The sequence below is a fragment of the Nipponia nippon genome, unplaced genomic scaffold, assembly GCF_047370975.1.
Source record: "Nipponia nippon isolate SJK-2023a ecotype South Korea unplaced genomic scaffold, ASM4737097v1 scaffold_4, whole genome shotgun sequence".
NCBI lineage: Eukaryota > Metazoa > Chordata > Aves > Pelecaniformes > Threskiornithidae > Nipponia > Nipponia nippon.
Genome location: NW_028262358.1, coordinates 98,305,850 through 98,326,681, shown reverse-complemented (window position 1 = coordinate 98,326,681; position 20,832 = coordinate 98,305,850). Strand labels below are relative to the sequence as shown.

Sequence of the window (20,832 nt, the reverse complement as noted above, 5' to 3'; positions counted from 1 at the left end):
TGGTCCAGTGCCTGACTGCTCTTTCAGTGAAGAAGTTTTTCCTAATAACCAAACTAAACTTCCCCTGATGCAGCTTGAGGCCGTTTCCTCTCGTCCTATTGCTTGTTACTTGGGAGAAGAGACTGACCCCCACCTCGCTACAACCTACCTTCAGGTACTTTTAGAGAGCAATGTCTCCCCTCAGCCTCTTTTTCTCCAGAATAAACCACCCCAGTTCATAGCATCATAGAATGGCTTGGGCTGGAAGGGACCTTAAAGATCATCTAACTCCAGCCCCCCTGCCATGGGCAGGGACGCCACCCACTAGACCAGGTTGTTCAGGGCTCCGTTCAACCTGGCCTTGAACACTGCCAGGGATGGGGCGTCCACAACCTCTCTGGGCAACTTGTTCCAGTGCCTCACTACCCTCTGAATAAAGAATTTTTTCCTAACATCTAATCTAAATATCGCCTCTTTCAGTTTGAAACTGTTCCCTCTTTTCCTATCGCTATCTGCCCTTATAAAGAGTCTCTCATCTTCTTTTATATAAGCCCCCTTTAAGTATTGGAAGGCCACTATAAGGTCTCCCCGGAACCTTCTCTTCTCCAGGCTGAACAACCCCAACTTGCTCAGCCTGTCTTCATAGCAGACGTGCTCCAGACCTCTGATCATCATAGTGGCCCTCCTCTGGACCCATTCTAAAAGGTCCACATCTTTCTTATGTTGAGGGCTCCAGAGCTGGATGCAGTACTCTAGGGGGGGACTCACGAGGGCAGAGTAGAGGGGCAGAATCACCTCCCTTGACCTGCTGGCCATGCCTCTTCTGATGCAGCCCAGGACATGGTTGGCTTTCTGGGCTTTTCTTCCCTCATAAGACGTCTGCTCGAGACCCTTCACCAGCTTTGTTGCCCTTCTTTGGACATGCTCCAGCACCTCAATGTCCTTCTTGTAGTGAGGGGCCCAAAACTGAACACAGCACTTGAGGTGCGGCTTCACCAGTGCCGAATACAGTGGGATGATCAGTTCCCTAGTCCTGCTGGCCACACTATTTCTATTACAAGCCAGGCTGCTATTGGCCTTCTTGGCCATCTGGGCACATTTCTGTGGTATAAGTCTCTTATTGTTTTTTTTTCCAGCAACATGGTGGACTTATTTCCTTGATTTCAAACTTTAACAAGGAAGGATGATGGTCACAACTTATTTATATCTATTTATATATTTATATATATCTTATTTATATCTATTTATATCTATTTGGTAATGCCATCATCAAAATATGAGAAGATGGTTGACTGCTAACAGGTCTTGTTGATATTGCATGGCAGACCCTACTGCATTAACAGGTAAATCCATAGCCAAAACATAGATGAAAATAGATGGGATAGATGAAAAATTGGGATTACAGCCTTCAACTGGGAAAACACTGGCCTCTACCACTCATACAGCAGTAAAGGATTATATATTTATTGTGGAGAAAGCAAGATGATACAGAGCAACACTGTAAAGACTCTCTGAACCACACGATGCCAATAAATTTCAAGATGCAGCCACACCAAAAAAGAAATGAGATTATTAGTGTTTTTTCCTACAGGGATTTTTAATGAAGAACAATATATCTGAATGCTAGTAATTAAAGGTTCCTTGATGTGCAAAGTTGCTCTTTCATATCTCAGTTCCAGTACTCCAAGGTAACCTTTTTTCTTTCAGCATCAAGGGGGGCTCCCGAGAATGGAAAGCTCTGTCTTCTAGAATAGTCCTAAAGGACTGAAGCCATATAGACTACCTCAGTAGTCACACAGAGATTTGGGTATCTCATTGGGTAGCAGAAGAGTTGAAAGACCCTTCAGCCTTTTTAATTCCCAGGCTGAGTTTCATCGTATTTCAGAACATATGAGAACAGTGGAGTTTGGTCTTTCTCTGAGAGACTGTGCCAAAATGGAAAAGAAAGAGAGCTTGGACATATTTTATCTTAATAAAGTGACATGCTAATGAAGTGGAAACTGGGAGGGATTTCAGGTGAAGAGCAGGTAAGATCTGTAGCCTTGGAGAGAGAAAGGTAATAGGGACAATTGCTAGCGAGTCTGTGAATCAGCGTGCCCAAGAGCTGAAGGGATGTGCAAGATGTGGTCATCGTGTTTTAACGCTGATTCCTTTTCCTCGTTCCAACTCCCGCGCAAAGAAACCCTGTGGAGTCCGACCTCCCCACTCCCTCAGTGATGTCCAGCTTGCCGTCCAGTCCTTCTGCTCTAGTGGGCTCCTCTCACTCCCTGTCTTTCTCCCTTCTGACTGTCTCCAGTGCTATCAGGTGTCAAAGACTGAGATTGAAAAGAAATCCACACAGGCAGCTTAATAACTGAGGGCCAAGGGTTCAGTTTTTCCAGGAATTTGGTGCTATTGCCAGCTTGCAACATCTCTCAGATGTTGCCATTCCTAGCTAAGAAGAAATATTGTATGCTTTGCTTTCAGAAAATAAAAGTATAAGTTATGGCAGCATGATGGAAATGTAAGAGAGTTCATAGTTGAGGAATCTGAGTGTGCTTAGGCATGAGGATTGCTTTGGGTGTGGTAACAAGTGTTGTAGCATATTTCTTGGTGGCTACTTTGATAAGAAATGTGAAGTCATGGGCACAGCCCTTTTAATTACATCGGATACTTCTTGCAATTTTCTGTATGCTCCCTGTGAATCGATATTTGAAGCTCACCTTTAGGATACATAAATTAATTGTTATTATCACAGATAATCAGCACCCTTGGTGTATGATTGAAATTATATGGTAGTATTTTTGCACTCCTTTTTACAATTCAGATTGACTCTTAGTTGCTGTGTTTGTTGAGTTATATAAATACTTTCAGTATCTATTAGAGACATTATTGATATATTAGCTGAGACTATCTTTAAAGATTATTGTTTGATCAATTGCTAGCAGACTCAGTAGCTCTGATCTACAGTTTAAATACAGAATTTAACTTAGATTTTTTTCTTACTAGAGAGTCAGAATGAAAAAAAGGTCATAGTATTTTTAACCTGTGAAATCCCTTGGAATGTGGGGTCACTAAATGGTATCATTTATAACAGAGAGAAATACATATTAAGTTGTTTCTGTCATACTATTTTACCTATGTAGTATTGAAAGCACAGAAAAATTCATAGTGATCCATCTATCCCAAAATTCCCCCAAGCAGTGGTGCTTGTCAGATGCTTAAATGTCTTCTAGTACAAGATTCAAGAAAAGCACATATTCAGAGCACTTTTTTTCTACTCTTCATTCAGCATTCTGCAACCTTGTCATGGAATTTTCCAGCATTGAATAAAACTCTCAGAAATGCAAAAAGGGCAACAACACAAGTAACTAAAAGGCAGATCATATTAACAGATACTTTAAAATAAAAAAATACACATTAACAGCATGTGGTTTGCATATGAATATGTTATTTCCTAATAATTTTACATTTATATTCATTGCTTATTCCCTGTAATAATAAAGACCTGATCACTTCTTATTCCTGGTTACTTATTTAACATCTGAATATTGCCCACAATTTTTGGGCACAATTTTATTCATCTCTAGTCAATTATTTTGGGACAGGTGGCCAGGATGAGATAAAAAGAGCTATTCTGTTTAGATAGTTAAGATGTATATAGCAGCAATTAAGATAATGGTTTAATTTGATTTGCCATTTAGTTTTCAGTGCTATTAGAAACAAGGAAGCTGCTTTTACTTCAGAATAAAATAGTTTTTTTTCCTATGAGGAAAAAAATCTCTACTTTCTTTACAAGGTCATTATACTGCATATATTTGGAGAGAGCACACCACACTAGAGATGGAGCATAAGTGGAATTCAGGAATTGTGATTACTAGCTCTACTCCTTGTTTGCTCAGTGACCTTGGATAATTGTTTAATGTTTTGTGGTATGGTTTCCTCACTGGTAGAATGAGACAGGAATACCTACCTCCCTGGGGTGTTCTGAGATGTAATTAATTGCCTGAGCAGTAAGAGAAAAGTGCTATAGATGTGCTGAGCAGAAGACCCAACAGAAACCAGACATTTACCTTTAAAATGAGAACACTGAAAATTAGAATGATTTTCTTTGGATAATTCAATTTGTGCTGTCTTTCTAGTAAGCCTCCAAACTTCTCCCTCCATGAAAAGATGGGTGGAGACAAAGTACTAAGCAATGGTTGGAAAATTTGCCCTACACAAGCTCATGACTAAAATTCAACTAACATTGACAAAGCCAGGATTTCACCCCATAAATCCACACAGAAAAGACAGTTGCACTTTTCTTGTGTCATAATTGGACAAGTATATATGATTTTAGACAAAAATTCAAGAACAGCTTTTGACTTTTTATTTTTAAGGAGAGCATCCGCTTATTTTTTCACTCTTCTGCTCTCTTTTTGCTTATCTGCAAAGCCTGCAACATACACAGGATTTTCTGACTTGATATCTATGCATTTTATAATTTTGTGAGAAGAATACCTGAAGCAGCTATCTTTCAAATCACAAATGATATCTTTCTTATTTGAAATGTGGAAACTTGTCAGAAGACAAAAAATGTTTTCAAAACCACTATGCTTACTTATGCCATGCTAAATACCACTTATTTTACTAAACCTACTGCATATGCAATATACGTGGCTTAAAAACTAGAAATGCCAGGAAAACCTTGTGGTCTATTTTAGAGTCTATTTTCTGAGTCTAGCTGTAACTGCTTTAAAAAACTACTGTCCCTATGCTTGACAGTACCTCCTCTTCAGGAGGGCTAAGAAATTAGGCTGCATGGATGCTCCAAATCTACTTTAGTATTGTGAGCTGCCCTGGCTTAAACTGGTAGTAGAGAATCACAGAAATCCTCCAGCTGACTTAGCACTGGAGCAGATGAGGAATGCTCGTGCACTCCACTCTGCCAGCTCTCACTGCGGGTTAAGTAATGTCAGCAAGAGGAGCAGTAATGACTACTGGAGAAAATAACTTCTTACAAGGCTTTGGCCACTTTTGCAGTGAACATCTGTCTCAGACAGGAAAGGAGCAGCATCAGAGTACACAGGTAACTAGTTTGGGAAACTGCAACACAGGGAGGAGGCAGAGTATTATCAGTGTTTCTGTGAGGTGAGTGTGAATATGACAGTGTGGAAGGAGTTTTATTTTTCTCTTATTTTCAGTAAAAATTAATTTTCTATTACTTTTTGGTAATATAACATGAAATATGCAGTGATATACTGTGTTTGGAATTATATAGGTGGTCAATACTATGATGTGCACATCAGTATTACAAGACTTTTGTCTTAGATTCTCCAACTCTACGGTTCCCATGGTGAAAGGCAGTGAAATTACCATTTGAAATATTACATAGGAAAGTTTTGCATGATTTACTTATTCTTATTCTGTCATAGAAAATGATTTATAGTTCAGGAATAATAGAGGAAGCACAACAAGTTGCTATAAATTAAAAGCACTCTGTCATGCTACATGTGGGGTTTTTTTTTTCAGTGTGGTAGCATAATAACTGAAGTACAAAAGTTTTAGGACATACAGTCAGTTAAAAGAATGTGACAGGTTTAAATATGGAACTTTATAAAGAATTATAGCCTAATTAAAACACTGATTTGACAAAACAGCAATAACTAGTACATCCCCACAGTAGCCGTCATAGCTGCATTCACAATGTGCTCCTTTTCCTTCAGACTTTCAAAATCATGCTCTTATGAAAATCATAAATCTCTTCTGAGGGAATGAATACTATTTGGGAGACAGCTAAGATGATTCCTCCAGTCAAAGAATTGATAAAATTTTGCAGAAAATCAAGGAAATGCTTTTGACAGTTCATCCTGTCCCACAAAGTAGGAACTGGATCTCTGATAGCCTAGTAAGTATAGGAATGACTGAAACAGAAGATTAACAATTTATTTGGTATATCTTCTGTCCATATGCAGTAGAAGTCTTCAATGGCTCCTGTTCTGGGGGAAGAAAAATAGAGCGCTGTACAGGAGCGCTGTACAGGAGCGCTGTAAGGAGCACTTCTGAGTTTCCAGGGCTGGGTATATACCTGCCTAATGGTCAGGGAGAGACCAGATGCCTCTATCACCCCAAAATAAAGCTGGTCATGCAGGCCCATGGCACACTCCGGCATCTTTTGAGACAGAACCACAGCACATGTAGCAAGGTCATTAGCCTGGACAGCTGGGGAGGCTTCAGGACTCAGGTGCTATATCAATATTAGCACACAGTGCATACAAATAGGAATGATCTGGACAGTGAAACAGCTGATGCTGAGGACCTGATGCTCACACTATATGGCTTCTAGAGATTTTTTCCATTTCAGACTGTCCCTAGCTTGAGCCTCTGAACTGAATTCTCACCAACAGGTGGGAGTGCATCTTCTGGTTTAGTTTGAAACTAAAAGTCATGTACTTTGAGCCCACTCAGTGATGTGAAAGGAAGAGTGATAAATGGAGACAATTGGGAAATCTGCTTCAAAAGAGCACTGCTGGTCCTATGCTAGTGTAGAAGCACCCAGCACATGCTAACCTAACTGCCAGCTGCTCTGTCGAGGCACAGCAAAAAAACTCCACCACATTAGCACAAGCTGTGTCCTGTTGTCTCTGAGATACCTAATCAATGCTAAAATGCTCCAAGATGTAGAAACCAAAGAAAGTTTTCTTTGGTATGTTGCCAGGATATTTTTTATCAGATACCAAATGTATATGCTCAGATGATAGAAATGAACAATCAGTGCACATTAGTAAGGCTTTATTAATTAGTGTTAGTAAAGATCTTGCCTGTAATCGCAACCTATGTGAAGTCAAACACTGTAATGAGGAGAATCAGACCTATGTCTCTTACATCTGCATATCAGTCACTACCTTATCTGAGCACTTGATTTCCTACATTTGAAGACTTAAATGGGACTAGGCTAGGAAAAAATAGGGTAAGAAACCCTTAGCACCCTCAGCATAATGAATATTAGGACCAATGACCTACAATACCAAAGTTGTTATTAAAAATGAGGAAGGAACTTGGACTTGACAGCTGAACAAACCTCTTTATCTGCTCAAAAGCAGAGCAATTGCTAAGAAGTGCTTTTTCAAAATTTACAAATATTTTTCTGTATACATTGCAGCATGGCTTCATCCGCCATTGTCACTGTCATAGATCAATCAATACAAGGTTTATTTCACACTAGGATGGTGGTTACCTGAGTTTCTCTATGAAATGAATATGCTTATGTCTCATAATGAAGTATGAGAATTTATGTCTCCTAAGGTAACATCTCTTCAATCAACCTATTTATCAGAATTCCTGAAGTCTGAACCCTCCATACACTCTTCCCTCCCCAAATTTCATCATTATATATTTATTTTAACTTTTACTTGTTCAGTAGAAACTATTATTGTTATTCTAAAAAAAAAATAAAAAAAATTACTACATAATACACTCTTCAGGACAAACACAAAATTAAATATAAACAAGATAATAAAAAAGTAGTGGAACATTGCTGTACATTTATAGCTGTTAGCCCTATAAAGCACTATAAAGAATTTGTTTATAAAGTGCTGTCTGTGTACAGCATTACTTAGTAAACTAATTGTCATCACAACTACAAAGCTCTTGTATTGAGTGATTGGCAGGGAATTATTTGTGAAATAGACGGTTAAATCATTGTGGCAGCATTTTACAACTTAAATTATGTCTTACATTAAAAGGAATTACACCAAACAGTTACACTCTCCAATTTTAATTAAAGATGGAATTATCCTAAAACCAAACACCCGTTGTTTACAAGTGAGCACTTAATGCTGAACTGGAGTAGAATATGCACTATAAAATGTGGTAATTAGAGAAAATGTGCACATTTGAAATTTTTTCATGAATGGTAGCTACGTGCAGTAAACAGCCTTGCAAGCTTTTCCTGAATAGCAGCAGCAAAGTGAGTGGAGTTCAGTTATGTCTTCCTTCCTTGTGTAGGAGGCAAGGTACAGCTTAACCTTCCTAACTCTTGCCTAAGGCCTTTGGCAGATGGTGTTATTCTAATTTAATTATGATGGTTTAGGAGATTATAGGCTTTAACCCTCTCCTTTCACCCTCTACCTAAAGTTTCTGCTTTTTTGGTAGTAGCAACAGAAGTACATGTGTACTGGCCTCTCAGATGCTGCAGTTCATGATCTGGCATAAAAACATAAATCGCCATCATTTTCAGGTAATACACAAGGCAGTATATGCCCCAGGCTGTGAATGATAGCATCTGACAACAGGCACGTCTTACTCTTCTCCATTCTCGCTATGGCAGTTTCAACCTTTGGAAGCAGAGCCAAGAGCCTCTTCAACCTTCTGCAGCAGAAACTGTCAGAGCTCTTCTGCTAGATTCCCCAGCCTTTGGAAGAACTAAGACAGAAACAGTATCTGATAAACAAAACCTTGAGTGCTCTGATCAGTGCAAGGGAGGAAAAGGATTCAGATGAAAGAACTGTGAGACAGGTCAGATATAATTAATATAGCTTATAAGGTATTGGATGTGCCTTGCTAGCAAGTCATACTATCATCATCTCTGTTATCTTTCTAAAGTGGCCTAACACAGCACAACACTTGTATCGAATGCTGTTTTTTTCTTAAAAAAACAGAGAAAAGGAGAAAGAAATGAGAATGTGAACAGTTTACCAAGGGCTTTTCTTTTACAGTGGTCCTGTCCAGTGAAGGTGCTTTTTGGACTTGAGCATGACATTGCATATGGGCAGGAAAGGTTCTTCGTTACCAAATTTTTAGTTGTACATTTTATCCTAATCAATTTATAAGACAAATCATTTAATTCATGTTTTCACTAGATATCTCCTCAGATGGCAACAGTGCCAGAAAGGAAATGACAAAATTATTAAAGTATAATGAGAGCAATGGACATAAACTTTTTGTTCATAAATTAATCCAATTTCATGCCTTCTGTTTTAAAACATAAGCATCATCATCAAGTTAAAACGATACTGTCACCTTAGTTTAGACTCCTAGATTTAAATTCATATCTGCAGATATCAAGACCTTCAGTGACATAAGTATCATAAATGCTTCCTGGGTGTGATTAGAGGTAAGGATGCTTTACATTTTTGAAAATTGTATAGTACTTTAAGTGACTGGCCCTTTAGTTTTAAAGTGCCTGCTAAAGATATTTCTTTATCACTCACATGAGGAAGCCTATAAGGGCTACATCCACAAGAAGATTTTCAGGCATATGTCCCAAATTTATGTTCCTCGGCCCAGAACAGTGATCTTCAAAATTCTCTGGCAGTAGCTGCATAATCCTGATCCTATCAAAAATCTGTAGGAATCTCTAATTCCTTAGTAGAGTATTTCCAGGTGCCAGAGGCTGCTGCAGGGAATGCTTTGAAGTGTCTCTACTTTGATCCTTCTGAGAGACTGGGTGGCAAGCATATCAAATCACAAGAGAGTTTAAGTGTCCAAGTGCATGAGAGGGTTCTGTGCTATGATTTTTCATTCATGGAACATCCCTAAGTCATGGGAAATAGTGGGATTTTACATATACCTCTCTCAGCTGACTGCTATTGTCTTGGGAGGTTCTTTTGTTGGGTTTGGAGGAGACCTTCACATCAGAAATTGAACAAGGAGTCAAGGCAGTTAAGTTGTGGATTTTACAGTGGTGAATAGCGTGTAAGAATTCATCTTGCCCAGCCTCAGGTAAGTGACTCAGGCCCTTTCTTTAGTACTTCCATTTAATCAAAAGAGAGATGAACTTCCTGAGAATGACATGATGTTCAGGTGGGCTCTGCTCTGAAACACCCCTGTGATATTTGCAACCCTACTGTGAACAATCCATAAATGCACAAGTCTTAAGAACTTCTGGGGAAACAGTGCCCCAATCAAACTTCTCCACAAGCTCTTTTAAAAGGAGCATAGAAGAACCCATGAGACAAAAAACACCTGCTGCTTCTCAGAAGCCCAGATAGAAAGAAAAGTCATAGCAGGCAGCTTGTATGGTGCTGTGTAGCAGGAGTACTATGGTGCTGTATAAAACTTAACAAACTACAGAGAGCTCTATATTATACTTTTAAAAAAATCGTATGTACGAAGTAGCATTATTATTTGGTCGAATCCACTTCATGAAAAGGAATAAAAGAAAACCTTCTTGGGATTGAGAACTGTCCTCCCTAAAGATAACTTGGAAGAAAGAGGATGCAGAGGAGAAAATAAAGAAATGCCAAGCTAGTTAATTTTTGATAATTCAGATACTGTTATTGGAAGGGATAAGGGTGAAAAGACAAGTCATTACACAAAACATCTAAGAGACAACAACAAGACACCAGTTCTATGTTCATGTACCATTTGTGTGTGTGGTCTTATTCAAAGTTTGGGGGAATTCTGAATTACAGAAGTGTGTCAGAAAGAATTGTAAAGGAGGAATATAGCCTTGTTGTGGAAGGTAAAACAAGGTGTGAAATTGAACTGGGGTGAAAGAAAAACTTTCTGCAGGATGGTGAAAAATGAAGGGACAGCTGATTTTATAGAGTGGGATGGATTCAGAAGACTCAAAATGAATTGCAAAACATCCTGAAAAAGAAGTAGAGAACTGGGAACAGTTCTCTGGGAACAGAGAATTAGGGTAAAAGTTACATGAGGATGAGGAGTGGCACCAGACTGCTTATTGGCTGGGTGGGAGGCACTGAAAAAGTCAGATACAGAGACAACAGGAGTATATGTACCAAGAATTCAGAAAGCAAGGAAGTTAAGCATATATTCTATAGCTCTGTATACTCAGATTACCTCCTCAGATAAATGGTGGTGACCTTGGGATGAAGCAATTTCACACACAGGTTTCCAGAGCACAGAACTAGCAAATTTACTAATCTGCTAAAGTGAACCAAGAGGAGCACAAACACATATAAATGTGTCTGATTTCAGAAAGTAGAAAAATTGAAATTTGGAATATTATCCCATTTTTAAGTTTATTCCAGGTTACTGGTATTCAAATGCCAGCTCAGAGAGTTTAAGCAAAAAAGCAAGTCCACAGTTATCAATCATGTATTTTAAGACAAATCTAGTAAAGCAAACCCAGGCACTTTGAGTTTGTTTCAGCTGCTGAATGGAAAAAACCCCAGTAGCTTCATGCAGAGCATAAATTTAGTCATGATCCCACTCTTTGAACACTTCGTAAGCCTTAGCTAATTAGTCCATTCAAAACCCCTGCTGGGAAAACAAGTAATATTCTTCTGGTTTTACAAATGAGGGATTGGAGGAAGAGTGACATTACTTTAAATGTCTTGCCCAAACACATGGAGATTCAGTGTGGGGGAGTCTAGTTAAAAGTTAAACAGTGGGAAATTCTTGCTGCTGAGCTCAGACTATGCTTTTCCGCATTGCCCAAAACCTTAGCAATTCATTTGGGAGGAGAGGTGGGGAGGGGATCTGTAGAGAGGAGGAAAGGTCTTTCACTGCAGGTATTAAAAAAGTATGTACAAAAGGGAAACAAAACAAAGGGTAACCAAACACACACATTCATATGGATAAGTTGTTATTATTGTTACTTGTTTAACACTGAAATGTGCTTGACTGCACATCGTATTATCCAAATGTATTGTGAGTACTGATTATACAAAAAATTAAGTTATTTCTGATTATGCAATGCAATCATTTTGACAATGTCTCAGTAATGTCTCGTGATTTCTGTACAAAGGAAACTGCAACTTTGCATTACAGTGACATTTGCTTCACAGCTGCACGAATAAAATTATTTCTTTCAAGCAGCAATCCTTATATAACCCCTTACTGTCACTTGCAGTGTCATTTCCAGCAGCTCTCATTTTCACAATGCTTTGGAAGTCACCATGTAAACTTACGATACTTTATTAGTAGAAGTAAATCAAGCATGACATCTCTGCAGAACATACTAGGGTCAGTGTTTAAGCTGACAATAGTCAGCTTTGCTCTATTATGTCAGTGAAAATGTCAGAATGAGATTCACTGTGCCATCTGATGGTACTATGTACTGAAAAAATATTGATAGGAAAAGACAGGCTAGATTCTAATTAGTTATTGAAACATATCATTAATATCAAACAACAGACCTAGAAAATGGGCTGTACACATTGCAGCAACACTGTCTTTTCCTCTCATACCTTCGGTTCCCTTGAAGCAGAACTATTCCAGCTCAGACACAGACTCAGAGGGGAGGCGCAAAGAGAACAGCGCTCCCTCTCCTCTTACTGCCTTGTGTGGCACAAGATACTCCTTTATCTTGGTGCAATGGGGGTTCCCATGCTGGTACAGTACCCTCTCCTTCCACTTTGATTAAGTCTATATTTCAAAATCTCACAAAACTTGCTGGTTGAAGTGATGCATATGACAGTAGCAGATGCATAGTATTGTTGGCACATCAAGCAGCCTGAAACTTAACACTGAAATATATTCAGGCACTAATCAGAAACTTCAGTGTTGCTGTTAAACTGATCTGTGACTGTGATTAATTGACTTTGTAATTTTGATCAAAATTGATCTGTCCAATTTTCTGGTCCTACTTGAAACCTCACCCTAAAGTTACACAAATCCATTTTGTTTGGTCTTTGTAAAAGCAAAGAAAGAAAGAAAAGTATGTGGAAGTAATTTCTGAGTTGTCAGTGACAGATTTTTTTCTTTTGATTTCACACTTTTGCTGAAGATAGAATAGACCTTACCGTAGCTGTCATAAGCCTCTTCACTTGTTCCGTGACTGTAGTCATAATATTCAGGCACACTGTAACAGATTCAGATAGCCATGTCACTAGTATCATAGGTAACCAACTCAAAACAAAAACAGACCACAGAAAATGAAATGTATTTTAACACTTTTACATGATAGCATAGTCCAGCTAGTTTCGGGGATAGTGAGACTTTAAAAAATAGAAGGAAAATGTATCAGTAACAATAACAGCTATTATACAGCACATCACATTTCTTATCTACTGAGCATAAAACAAATTTGGTCCTAAATATGTAAACCTAGGAGATGTGACAAACACTGACAGAAATTCTATTTGCAAAAATAAGGTCTGAAAAAGGACCATCCACTTTATTATTCACTATTGTTAAACTGCCAAAAGAGGTGTTAATCTCATTTATCTCTAATTCCAAACATTTATGCGGTATCAAACTCAGCATAGTTTGTTTTCCCAAAAGCTGACTGTATTACATTTTGTGGAACCTGTAAATTACTTATCTTTACCAAAAACACTGACAGATTTTCAGCTTTGCTCTGGAGGAAGAAGGTATGTTTCCACTGCTTGTAGAGAGAAACCTGATTCTCCACAGCCGCCTTCCTTATGCAGTTATTGGACACCCATGGAAAGTTTTATAAAGTAATCAATAAAATGCATATTGAAAGTTGCGAGGGTCAAGGAGTGGAAAATCAGACTTAGAGTCTCAAACTCACTTTTTCACTGCTTTCTGTTAATTAACAAAAATTATGTATGGTCATATTAACATGTTATCAAAACATTTCAAATCATAGTTACATCCTGATAATTAGCAATCCCCAGTGATTACCTGGAGAGGACACCCAGAAAATTTGACCTCTAAGACATAATGAAATGGAAATGGAATTATTCACACTTTTGCTTGACTGCTGTTATTATTTACAGTTTGCACGGTGTTTTTGGTACCTGGTATCAAATTCAAGATCAGACTACTGCTGTTATCAGGTACCAGCTAGACATAACAAGAATCAGTCTTTGCTCAGAAAAGCTTACAAACTCCATGAATTCTACTATGTCTTCCATCTGCAGTGAACCAAACAGAAAAAGTAACACTGTCCCTGTTGTTAATTTTTTGTTGTTGTCACTTTTGCTTCTGTTTCCTTGGACACTGTGTGAGACAGACTCTTGCAAAATGAACAGAAGCAGGGAATCAGCTCAATATTGCATTATTTATAACATTACTGCTCAGGCAGTTTTCCATATTGGATTATTGTTTTAAAAATATTAGTTTACACTTGAAAGAGAAGCTTAGTTGACAGTGGAGTGTAAGTAAAAATATTTCACAAATGCAATAGAGATAAACAAGTAATCTGTAACCATTATTTTCTTAAACTAATTTTGACTTCTTTGTTCACAAACTGCCTGTAATGAGATTTCTAATTTCTTGAACTTAATAGCTATCCATAACTATTCTTGGAATAATTTCTGAGAATAATTCATGTGCTGTATCTCACTTGAGAGCACTGATTGCGTGTATCTGATAAGTGACAGTCAAGCTGTTTTGATTTGGGACACGTCATCCCCTAATAGGCTAGGCACAGCTCTCAGAGTCAGTTTTCAGCTACAAATATCTGTGGGGTTTTTTTGAACTGAAAATGCAACTATAATCATTGTGCATTAATTTAGTAATTTAGCCAGAAGTCACTCATGTAAGTGGATAGTACACTGACGTCAATATCTCAGACAGATGAAATTCATTTGCTAACGCAGTTGCAGAAAGTGGACATACGAGTGACATGAATGAAAATGAAGTTAATACTTCTGAATATTTTTCCCAATGCCAACCAAGCTCTATAGGAAATAATCACTGCAGAGCATTACCTTCCGGGATAATGGGAGCCATCCAGTTGCTCGAAAATTAATTATCTAAATATATACACCCTCCTATTGAAGCAGTACAAGAAATAAACAGGAAGAATACATCTTTTATTTGTTGAACATACTAAGCATTCTGTACCATTTTGCGATGATTCTAGTAGCCAGTTAAATAAAATTACAGGATTATGTAAGGTGAACTAGAGCACTGGCAGCATCAGGGTTCAATCATGTATCTAGTCATATCTACACAGCTTATGGTTTAGACCTAAGAAATTACTTGAAATGTTCAGAACAGACAGATGACATACCACCCAGATCTGGCAGACAGCCGTATGAAAAATCTCATGTAATATAATTTAAGCAGCAGCATTTTGGCATACTGCCTGGTTTTCTGAGTAGAGGATGGTGTTGACTAGTGAGTGGAATTACAGGAGAAGGAACCCCAGAACTCTCATCTTCTGCCAGCAGATAAGATGCTAATATTCCTTCCTGATGCATTTCACAAAACAAAGCAGCTGCATCCAGAGGTCAGCTTTAAAAGGAGTGCATTTGGGACCCAATCCAAAGGCCAATAAGTTATCAACAGCAGTCCTGCTTTCAGTGGTCACTGAGTAGGGCCTTGAGCTATTACCATTAATATAACATCCAGCAAAATGCAACACTTGCAAGAGCAGGTAAAAATTCATTGCTACGTTATTGTTGTTGCATGTTTTTATTAGAGAAAGAACACACAATCATACAGACAATAAGGATGTGAGATAAAATCCTGCACAGTGAACATTCCAAACTGAAATACATTATAAACAGAATACAAAGTTAATACACAAACCATTAAAATAAGAAACAAGCTGGATTGCAAGTGTAGAAAGGAAGCGATTTGTTATATACTGCATATTTGATGTCTGTGAGCACAATACTTAACGCATTTCTGAAAACACGTAATTCATAGCACAATACATGATTGTGATCTCAGTTTTCCAACTTTATTTCCCTGAATAATACAGATTTTTCATAGATTTGAGCCAAAATGGTATTTAAAATTCCTTGCCAACTCACATTAGAAAGTGTTTTGAACAATTCCTGTGAAGAAAATTTATTTCTTAGTATGGAATACTTGATTTAAACTCACATTTTGTGAGCCAAACTGCTTATCGATTGGTCTGCTCTATTTTAAACCTTTCTGAATATTCACTATAACCTATTACATGCATTTATTTGTTAAACATTTTCCTCTGTTTTTTATCAAAGTGAACAATGAATGAAGTTTATAAAAAATGGATGATAGAGTATGGCTTTACATACATAAGGTCTTTTTTTTAATTATTGAACCACAGAGAGATGTAGTTCATTCGCATTATGCCCAACTGTGGAAGGAAGCAATCAGCAAATGCATTCAGCATAAATAAAACTTGTTTATATAATTTTGAAGTTCTCAGACTGTTCCTGGAAAATACGGTAATCATGAGCTCTAGAAACCTCAGGCTCTCTTGGCAGTGCTAATTGGAAACAAGACACCATTATCTGTCATTAGCATTCATTACTTTCAAGCAACATGAAGTGTAATTTACCTAAGTACATGCACCCACCTGAAAGCAGGATGCAATACATTTTATAAAGCAGATAAGATTAACTCATTACCAACTTCTCAGCTTTTACTCCTAAGTTTTCAAAGCATTGCACTGTACTTTAATACCAGACTTCCAAAACATAGAGGTCTTGATGTGCCATGACTTAGACTTTAGTAACCTTCTACATGCATCACTCATGAAAGAACTGATATACATGGGACTATGAATCTTACAAGTAGTTTAATTATTTTTGTATCTCAAATGGCTTGCAATCTGAGAAGCTCTGATGTAATTTTTCTCTATCTATATGAAACTTTTGCAGCAAAGATGTATGATTCTGTCCTCATTCCTCTTCTGGGGGCAAGAAGATTAATAATACATATACTGTTAATCTTCATAATCATAACCTATTTATGCTTATTTTTTACCTTAACTTTTAGGTTTGGTTAGTGCTTTTGAACCTGATACTTTTAAAGATTTGAGATCAAAGTTTCCATAAACTTGTGATGTCTTCTTTTCATGCAGATAAAGCCAGATCAGTTCCAAAAAAAGAACAGAAAAGGTGTTCTTTATTTGAGATAAGGGCCCCCTGAGTTGCCTTCCAACCTGAATTATCTGGTGCTCCTATGATATGAGAAAGGTTCAAATACAGAGATTCTGTATCTAAACAGCAACCTTAAAAGCCAACAGAGGCTTTTAACCTATCGTTAACTGGGACTTTTTCAAATTGACATTAGCTAAGCAAAAACAAATTCCACTTTGACTGTGTCAATACCCATGGGAAACCACATAGCTTGTTATCCAGAAGGCTGTAGAGAATGGTGCTTTAAGGTGGTTTAAGCAGAGAACCGCAAACAAAAGAGTTAAGATTGAAGCCACAAACCCCTGACTCTTGGGTCAACAAGCCACCTGGGGGAAGGATGATGTTCACCACTCTGAGATCAATGGTGTTAGGTATGGGAAATCACAACATTAATGAATAGACTGCATTAGCCTTTGACCAATCTCTTCCTGCACCTGCAGGAAGCTGCTGGCAAGAGACCCTGGGTTAGCAAGATCACCATCTGGTTCCCTGGCTGCTCTTACAGCTTCTGTAATATAAGGCAGCAGAACGTTGCAAGAACTGAAGAACTTGAGGACTTCTTGTTCCTTCTTTTTTTTTTTTTTTTTGTTCTTCCTTCCTTTCTTTTTATTTTCTTTGCTTTTGCTTGCTGAGAGATGCATCTGACTTTTTATTCTCTAATTGTGGAGCACAAAATGTGGTTGCAGACACACAATGGGCCCAGTAAAGCCACAGCTGAAAGGTACAAGAAAGGGTTCATCTGCTTTAAACACGGCTAACACGTGAATCCGTATAGCTGAAGTGTGTTCTGTAGTCTATCCTGAAAGATCCTAAGAAACTGCAAGCCTTTGATTAAGACCTGTTGAGCTAGATTTAACCGTTGTTTTTTTTTTTCTGTAAAGACTATTATATCTTATTTTTCTTTCTTAATAGTTGTACTACTTAACTGGGAGACTATATTCTAGAATATTACAGGAATCTTTTATTAGGACTGTTTGGAAGAGAGCTAGTCAATTTAGAAAAGAGGCTTTTGATCAACCTTGGAGTTATAATTCAGCCATTAGATAACAATCAGGCTTCTTTTGTGAAATATTTGAATTGGTCCAAACTAGAGATTCAGCTGATGCCAGTGAAGTTCCACAGTTCAGATTCATAATCAAACAGATGAAAAACTTCCACACTAGCCTTTGAAGAAGTAAAAATAACTCTTGAGAGACTTCCCTCTTTGTGTTGTGGCACTCAACAATGTGAGAGCAAGCCAATACAGTGTTTTAGGATTGAAATCCCTTTGAAGAGGGATTCCCAGCTTTTGTCAGCTTGCAATCAGCATCTATACTTTAGACAGATACAGATAAATGAAATGTTAGCACTCCTTATAGATATATCCCAGTCTGGGTTAGCTTCAGACAACAGATTCTTGAGTCAAGCTAACACCCAGGATAATTCACAAGGATCCCTAGAGGTGGGATTCAATATTTTAGACAACTGTCATTCTTTTTCACTTCCTCAAATGGATCCTTTGAGGTCTTGGTCTCCTGTCTCCCAATATCTCCTTCTTTCTCAATATCATTTCTGTTGAGTAATCCTCAGAGTTTACAGCTTTCAACATCGATAATTGATACAATCAAATACTCACCTCATATGCCAACAGGATCCTGTCTAACGCTACTACAGTCGTTTTATGTAAGACTGCATTTGTAATGCTTCTCCCTCCTACATGAGGGAGGGAGCTAGCAGGATTTAACACATAGTTGGCCATGAAAGAAAAGCTATTTACACAAAGCAGTATGCTTCTGCTTGGAAGACAGGTGAGCAAGATTTGCATTCACATGAATTGCAATATATGCAATCTTTATAAAACAATATTTCATAATTTTTCATAGTGGAAATGTGTGAATAAAGAAATAATCCTCCTAGGAATCTGAAACTTACTGGAACATCTCTACTTAACAGAGCATTATATCTATAGGAAAGATCAGAAGTCTTCTGAATAAAGGAACTTCTTGCAGGATTCAGCCTTGGATCACAAATATAGTCCTTTACTGAACATATCTTTAGAACTAACAGAATAATATGGTAACATTTCAGTGGATAAAGTCTCCTTTTTCTGAAAGCTCAAGTTTGATTGTATCCAATATTTTTAACAGAGAAGAATGTCTCCCTTACAATACTCCCTGGATTTATTTAGTAGCTTACAGCATGCCTGAACTTAAACTAGATCTCATCTGTCTCCAGCATTTTCCTATGTTTGATTTCATGCTACTGCAAATCTGAATTAAAAAATAAAACAAATAATGAAGCTAGTAGAGTTATACAAGGAGTGGAGAGCCATCATAATTGCAAGATGACTTTGGGTTCTGAACTTTTTCCAAAATCTGAAATAGAAACTAATCTGCCATTTATTTGCTACAACCACAGACACATGGGAATTTCTATTCAAATATTCTCCATTCTGCTGTACTTTTCTCACAGACACAGAATTATGACTGAGTATTTCAGAATATAATATGAAATGTCTGCAGACACAGTATTTGCAAAGGGAATGATGCAGAATTTTAGGAATCTTACCCAGTTTTAGAGGAAAAACTTTTCTCTACTTCAGAGTAATGAAATTTGATTCCATTTTGCTCATTGAATCAAATAAATGAGAAGTGGCATTTGAAAACAGTTTCTGATGATGAATGCCGTAAGTGGATTGCTGTGAAGATACATAAAATGTCATATTCTAGGCTTCCTGTCTTGATTGATTTCAACAGGTTGGAAATAAAATACAGGCAAATCTTTATTTATGAACAGGTGGATATAAGCACAAAGCCAAAATGAAATATGACAAAGTGTAAATACAATGCATACTGGTTAAAAAGTGAGAGAGTGTACAGTAGAGAAAATTATAATGAATATCCCATTTTACAAAGAAACAGTGTAACCACTCTACCTACTTCAGCTTGGATTATATTTATGTATCTATATATTTTACTACATAGTAATACTTTGATAGTGAGAGAGAAGTGAGTAAACTTCCGACCATATCACCAAAAGATTTAACCATGTGATAATCTCCTAAATAAATTAATGATTATTCACAGTCCTGCCTAGCCATCATTTTTAAACTAAGGACAAAACTGTTTCATTTAACTCTGGATAGTTCTCTCCACAACTAGTGTGAAAGAACTTTTTACAAAGCAAGTAGTCAAGAACCGTGGGACTGATTGATTAAATTGCTTTAAGTATTTACTAGACTCATGCTACATTCAAGGAAGATCATTGACCTCTCTCAGTGTTTTCCTTCTGAATGCATCAGAACATATGAACCTGAGAAATGCAGTTTACTAGAGCTCCTCAGCAAGACATTAGGAAAAAGAATATGTGAATACAATTGTGAGTTTCTCAACAGCAAATCTAAGTCTTTGTCTTAAGACTGTTCAGAAATATTTGCTCCCTAGTTCTTTGGTATTCAATTAAACAGCCAAAGATCTTATTCTTACCCTGAGCATTTCTACCATCTTTTGCTTGGAAATCCCTCCACAGCATTATAGCTGGGGATTCAACTGGAGGGAGGGTAGATACTTGGACACCTCAGGGAACACTGAACTACACTACAAGTGGTAGGTATGAACATACTAGAAACATTGGCAAGAGATAGGAACTTACTAGAAGCCTGGCAGGCTTCTCTGCCTTCCCCAAACGTCTATCAGCAGGTAAGGAAATTGATAGCTGTCATTTGAAGACTGAATCCAGAAATAGGGATCAGAACTTATCTGCTGTACAACAGCCATTTGTTACTGGCAATGGTTTTCTCAAGTAACTGTTCTAATTAGATTTTGAGAAGTTTTCAAATGAAGTTTTCCTTCAAAAAATTGTCAAAAAAGGTTCTGCACAAAATGGAATATGGGAGTCATTTCTGTAATGCAGGTAGAAGCTTTTCAGGAATTTTGACTCAAAGATCTTTGAAGAATGCATAAGCTTTTCATTTGTACAACTCCAGCACAGTAATATGCTGATCAGCTACTTGGATTTCTAGACTTTACAGTGATGTTAATGAATTAATGCTGTTACATCACCTACAAGGACAAAGGTGGCTTCTAAACTGGTGGCTCCAAGACAGCTATCACATCAGTGAAAGCTATGAGCAATCTGAATGCTGCTGCTATCTGTCCCTTAGAGCCACAGCAGA

General features: G+C 37.6%; 1 protein-coding gene across 2 annotated transcripts in view; it reads right to left on the bottom strand.

Moving 5' to 3' along the window:
• The window catches only part of KHDRBS2 (KH RNA binding domain containing, signal transduction associated 2), a 427,208-nt gene that overhangs the window by 23,606 nt on the left and 382,770 nt on the right, over positions 1-20,832 (bottom strand). For both annotated transcript variants that reach the window (XR_015708349.1, XM_087775407.1), the window contains exon 8: positions 12,654-12,712. Coding sequence is in view for 1 of the 2 variants with exons in the window: in XM_087775407.1 (XP_087631533.1) it covers positions 12,654-12,712 (59 nt within the window). In the remaining variant the exon portion in view is untranslated. The remainder of the gene's footprint in view (positions 1-12,653; positions 12,713-20,832) is intronic.